Here is a 6,000-nt window from a genome sequence, read left to right on the forward strand (position 1 = left end):
TCTGGCACAACAGACTGTGAGTTCCTGTTAGTGTGTGTAGGCATGTACATACAGAGGTCTCATCTCCAAGCACTACTATACTTCTTTATTGGAGTTCAGTTGCTCAAAAGGATCTCTAAGCTGACTCTGCATGAAGAGGAGCGGGAATAATTCTGTTTAACACAATCCAGTGACCACACAAGCAGTCTTAGAGAGACAAAGGCAACACAAAGCCTTACTCTGATACTTCCATTCTTGCTTCCCAATCAATGCATGGTAGAATCCAACACAAGACAAGAAGTACACGTAGACCTTGACAGGAAAGTGAAGAGTCCCTTGCCATACTTCATCTTGATTACAATCTACTCATCAGAGCTTGTCCTGAAAACTCCAGATAAGTTAAAACACTGCTGCTGACTTTTTGTGTCAACATTTATACAAAATCAACAGTAAGAGATAGGTAAATTCCATCATGATGTACAAATTCTGATCACATACAGAGACAGATTGTCACAAAGAAATATGATGTCTACAGATTTGATAATACACAGTTCTCCCTTCTTCAAAGTCAAACACAATCTCTGTTGAAGCCTATCTTATACAAACAAGCATACAAATTTAAGAAGAATCCTAAAAAAAAGAAGACAACTTTAAGAAAGACAAACGTGTTGCATATATGCAAAAAGTAAGATGAAGTAAGAGGCTTTCTTGTCTTACATAAGACCTGCTGGAAAAGGAAGTCTTCTCAGCTGACCAAGGCTCATAAACATGTGGCTACAGGTTGCAGTTTGGTCTGAAAAATTCACTACTCCTACTGCTTCCAATTTACAAACACAGTCTTCCTTTCATTATGCATACCACACGTCCAACTTCCAGTCTGCAAGCCTGGACCATTACAATTCCTCTTCCTCTCCTCTCATACCTCCCCCCATTTTCAAAGCCTTTGTTTCTGCTTCGAGATTGCATAGTAAGAGATAAGCCTTTTCTAGCCAAATTGCCTAATGAATCAAGATAATGCCAAAGCAGGTTCAAACATATTTAATCCACAGGTATCATTCAGCCAATACGAAAGACTGATTTGCGGAGTAGTAGGCTGACTTGATGTGACACAGCACAGCTGGAGTCAGGCTTCTTGCTCTGGTATTATGCATTCTGGAGGTGCTAGACAGGAGACGCTCCTGAGGATGAAGTCGAAGTGATCTCTGTGCACAGGCTCAGGAGTGTCTCTATCACAGACATTGTCCAGCCAAAGAGCAATGTGGACGGCTTTTCTTAAAGAGCAGGCAGATCTTAGCTATGCATGCTCCTGCACCACCCTGACACTCCCACCATAACCAGTTGGGAGGCAGCATGCCAGAAACACTGCAGTTAGCTCTTATGATCTAAGAGCCAAGGCAGAAAGAAAACAGATCTACAGTCTAACTACACTCTAGGTCTCAGTTCAGCCAGGTCCTGCTTCATCTTTGTTGCAGTTAAAACAGTCAGGGATAGGGAAGATGTCCCACTTAGTCTGGTAATTCCCAAATTTACCAAACCAGCTATGCTGCTTCCAGCAGAAGAGATGAGAAACCATCAGAGCCTTCCCTGCAGCCAGCCCACAGGACTCTTATTCTCCTTCTCACATCCAACAGACAGGGTTGAACAGCAGTGTTAGAAATTCTATGTGCTTCACCACAGAGGTCAAGCCTAGTCCCATTATCAGCTTCCTAGCCAGATAAATGCATTCAGAAAGATATTGCTTTTACAAAGAAATACAGCCAAAAATAATATGCTTCTAACTTTGCAAAACCAATTTAAGAGTCATGCAAGGTATTAGTGTAGGGACACAGTTCAAGACTATTGAGTTGTTTCTTTCCAAAGATGCTTGGAACAACATTGAATGCTCACCACATGGCAAGACATTTTTTGCTCTCTTACGTATGGGTTAAAGTTACCATCATTTTCCATTTCAGTTTTGTACTCGACTTGAGAAGTGAGTTGTGCTAGGACACAACTGAAAGTGAGCCATATATCAAAATGCTGGGTAAAAATACTCAAGCACTTTTTTGGCAGAACATATAAAACATTTGAAAAAATACAAGAACTTGTGGCATCAGAGAATATACTCTACTAATAACCAAACTAACACAATCTACTTTCCACTACAGGGAAACTCCCTGCCCTTCTAAGAAATGGCCTCCCCACATGTGAAATGGGGTCAGCTCACATAACACATCTACACTCAACATATTATCTGCAAGCAATTCCCATGGCCCTTTCTTTCTCCCCGCTTCTTTCTGTATTACAGAAAGTTCTCCCTACACTTATTTGATCTACCATGAGTGCTTATCTTTACCTGTTAAGGTCCCAGTTTGAAATCCTTATCTACCACGTGCTTTATTTTGAGAAGACCTTATACACAAGAGGAATGAGGAAGCATAAGGACATAAGCATGCATTCAAATACCTTTAGTTAGGTTGATGTTCTCGACTTTGAAACACGCACATATTGTGAATCATGTGACATACATGACAGCTATCTAAGTGTGAACAAGCACAGAAGGGAGTGGTGCCAAAAGGGCCAAGGTGGTATGTCTAGTGTAAAAAATAAAATTACACAAGCATTGAGATGAATTTACACACTTGTTTTAGGATATTGATTCCATTCATATTACAAGCACTTGCAGAACTTTACTTCAGGGACATGCTGACCTAGGGATCAGAAATGGCACTGAGCATGCCCTGCTGTTTGACCTGCAGTGGTAGACAGTTCAGACAGCCACATCCATCTGACAGCTTTCACTCTGTGCACGGGTGGTCTGAACACCTGTAGTTCACTTAGAGAGAAGATTGTGTTCAAAAAGATATCTCTTCACACGTTAAGTTCACGGTCTTGACACTGAAACTAGGTATCGCAGAACTTTCAGTGATGTATGAGCTATATACAAATCATATTATGGAAGCTTCCCTGAATGTTCATTCCTTTGAGTAAAAACAAAAAGTGAAATCAATAAACTGACTTTTTGACTTAGTATATTGGACCATCTTCAAATCACAGATGTGAAGCTTCACATTTGGCTTCAGAAGCTGCTTCTTCAGCTTCCAGCATCAAATCCTCTCCCTTCCCAAGCCAGTACCTTCTGCTTCCCACTTAGCTGCTTTTATCTGTCTCATGTTTTATCATTTCCATGTGGCTTTGCTACACAGTTTACCACTTATACTGATGCAGCGAAGTTTTTCATGGAAAAAGGATATATACATGAAAAGTTACTGCACAAGAACAGAAGACAGGTGTAGATTCAAATCTAAAGCATGGATGATGCTTGCTAGTGCAGCCATCACAACTGACTCTTGAGGAGTTGCCTACAGTCTGCAGAGAGTCTGCGCACCACAGTCAAACCATCAGCAAAGCTGTCTGTCTGCAATATCGGAGCACCTGCCTCTACTGATGCAATCCGATAGACAAATGCACATGGCTACGCAAGTATTTCTGACACATTAGCCACGGCACAGGAATTACACCTCCTAATGCCACAGGCAGGCCAGCTGGTACTTGGGACAGCGCTGCAGCCCAGCATGGGAAATTACACCTTTGGGAAGTAAACACAGACCCTCATCTCCCACAGTCTGGTTCTCTGCTCTGCATCCAGAGACAAACCCACTGCAGACTGGCACAAAGACTTCAGCACAAGACTCAGGCTGTGCTTGAGAAAATGTATTTGGGTACAGACAAGTGAACAGAGCAAAGGGCACAGAGTCTGTATCCATGCCCAGAGCTTCATGTGTTGGCCAAGATACAGTATGTGGTGGAATTCCCAGAGGAATCATATGCTGGACTGTGCATTAAAGAGAATTGTTACAGTTAAGATCTTTTTCCGAGTACAAATTTTATGATCACTAGTGAATACACCACCCGTTTGTTTAAGCAGATAAACGTTTAAGAGGAATGCCATGCCACATAATCACAACTATCATGAGAAACAGCTTTTGTTTGCTTTAAGAATGAACCTGAATATGATGCAGGCCTTTATCCTGTGTGAATAAAGGTCTTCTTTTAGAAGGTCTACCAGCAAAATACTGGATGATCATTTTCCAAAATGATGTTGACGTAGACATTGTTTTGAGCATTAAAAAGGCTGTCAGTAGGGCTAACAAAAGACTGCAGAAATATTGTTTTGTAAAGAATATTCTTCTGAATCCTATTTGGAGGTGGGAAGAGGAAAAAGAGTGCTACAAATTTGAAAAAAAACATATAAGAAAAGCAGAACACCCCACTAAACAAAAAAACAAACAACCAAACAAAACCCAACAAAAGGCAGAGGAAGAGAAAAGGAAGAATGGTAGATTTCAAGCGGTTGTAGCCAAAAGCTACCTAACACCTATTGTTTCACAATTTTTTTCCCAACCTTCATTTCTCATGTGATGGATTTTTGCAGCACACTACCTTGTTTGTTACAGTTACACAGTTGTAATGGTCATTTTTCCTAAAGGCCCAATGCTGTAGCTCCACAGTCCTCCCAGTCAGACTGGAGAAAGACCATAAGCCTTTACATGAAACTTCTATCAAGGAGGGATGAAGGGGGATTGTTTACTCTGCTGAGAGCAACACTACCCAACACAAGGTAAAAGGAGATGTTATTTAAGTATCTAAAGGACAAATCAAACTAAGAAAAAAAAAATATACATACATTCCCTTTCTAAATACGTCCTGCAGTACTCGCATACAGATTCAGCCCTTCTATTGAAAGCATCACAAGAGCATATGTTTTGTGCTTAAAGAGTTTCACATAATCTTTCTAAACGGCAAAACATCTCTTCAGCCTAGACTATGATGCTGTTTGTCAGCCACACCACAGGAGTGAAAAGGAGGACCAGATTAGATCAGTGACGCTGAGCCAGGGATAGAGAGACAGGTGTGGAGCAGAGGGCAGGAGCCATCAGAAGCAGACCTGAGGGACAGCGTAACTACATCCAGCTTCTCAGGACAGCCGATGTGGCGACCCACCCTCTACTAAGGAGCTTCGAGTCGTCTCTTGGCCCGTTTCGCATGCACCTACCCTCACGGTGACAGTAGGAGCCCAGCCGCGAGCCCAGGGCGCGCACGGGGCGGGCACGACCCCAGCAGCACCGTGCAGCGCCGGGAACCCGGCCCAGCGGCTCCCCAGCCCCGTTCTCACCTCGCCTTAGCACCACGGGACGCCTTTCTAGGGGAGAGGGCTGGTGCCAGCCTGGCCCCACAGCTGCAGGGGGGCACGGGGCTGCGGCGGGGCAGGGGCGTCCTTCCTTCCTTCCTTCCCTCCCTCTCTTTCTCCATTCCACGGATACCCTCCGCGCAGACGGGAGAGGAGGGGTCCTTCCCCGCATCTCCGGGGAGAAAGGGGCTCTCTCCCCGCCACGGCTCAGGCCTGGGCCCCAGCTGCGAGGAACAGACGAGGGGGACGCGCGGGGCTCCCCTCACCCCGCCCCCTCCTTGTCCGCCGAGCCCCGTTACCTCCAGGGTGCGGATCTCCTGCTGGGTGAGGTCGTTGGACGCGGCGCACTTGGTGCGCAGCCCGCGCAGGTTGGAGAGCGAGATGTCGATGAGGTCCTGCAGCAGCCCGCACTGCTGCAGCGTGCTCCGCACGGCTCCCCGCGCCGCCGCCTCGCCGCCGCCCCGCTCCTTCCTCTCCAGCATGCCGGCGGCTCGCAGGGCAGCCGCTCTATCCATCCCTCAGCATCGGGGAGGCCGGCGAGGAGAGGCGGCGGCGGGGGGCGGGAGCGGCACGGAGGAGGGCGGGCAGCCCCGGCTCGCCCCGCCCCGCCGCGCCCTGCCCGGGGCTGCTGCCGCCGCCTCGGCGACAGCACTGACACCACTGCTCAGCCCCTCAGCGCCCCCAGCGCTCTGCCTCAGCACCCACTGCAGCCTCTCCCCCTGCTCTCCTCAGCTCCTGAGTCTCCGCCCCAGCGCCCAACGCCCGCCTCAGCGCCCACTTCAGTCCCCAGTGCCCATCTCAGTCTCCCTACCGCCGCCTCAGCATTTGTCTCAGTTCCCAGAGCCCAACTC

General features: G+C 46.7%; 1 protein-coding gene across 1 annotated transcript in view; it reads right to left on the bottom strand.

The window, feature by feature from the left end:
• KSR1 (kinase suppressor of ras 1) overlaps positions 1-5,726 on the bottom strand; it is a 72,753-nt gene extending 67,027 nt beyond the window's left edge. Inside the window, exon 1 of the mRNA XM_009567430.2 lies at positions 5,449-5,726. Coding sequence (XP_009565725.2) covers positions 5,449-5,664 — 216 coding nt within the window. The 5' untranslated portion in view covers positions 5,665-5,726. The remainder of the gene's footprint in view (positions 1-5,448) is intronic.
• Between the last annotated feature and the right edge of the window lie 274 nt (positions 5,727-6,000).

This window comes from Cuculus canorus, chromosome 20, assembly GCF_017976375.1.
Source record: "Cuculus canorus isolate bCucCan1 chromosome 20, bCucCan1.pri, whole genome shotgun sequence".
Classification (NCBI taxonomy): Eukaryota; Metazoa; Chordata; class Aves; order Cuculiformes; family Cuculidae; genus Cuculus; species Cuculus canorus.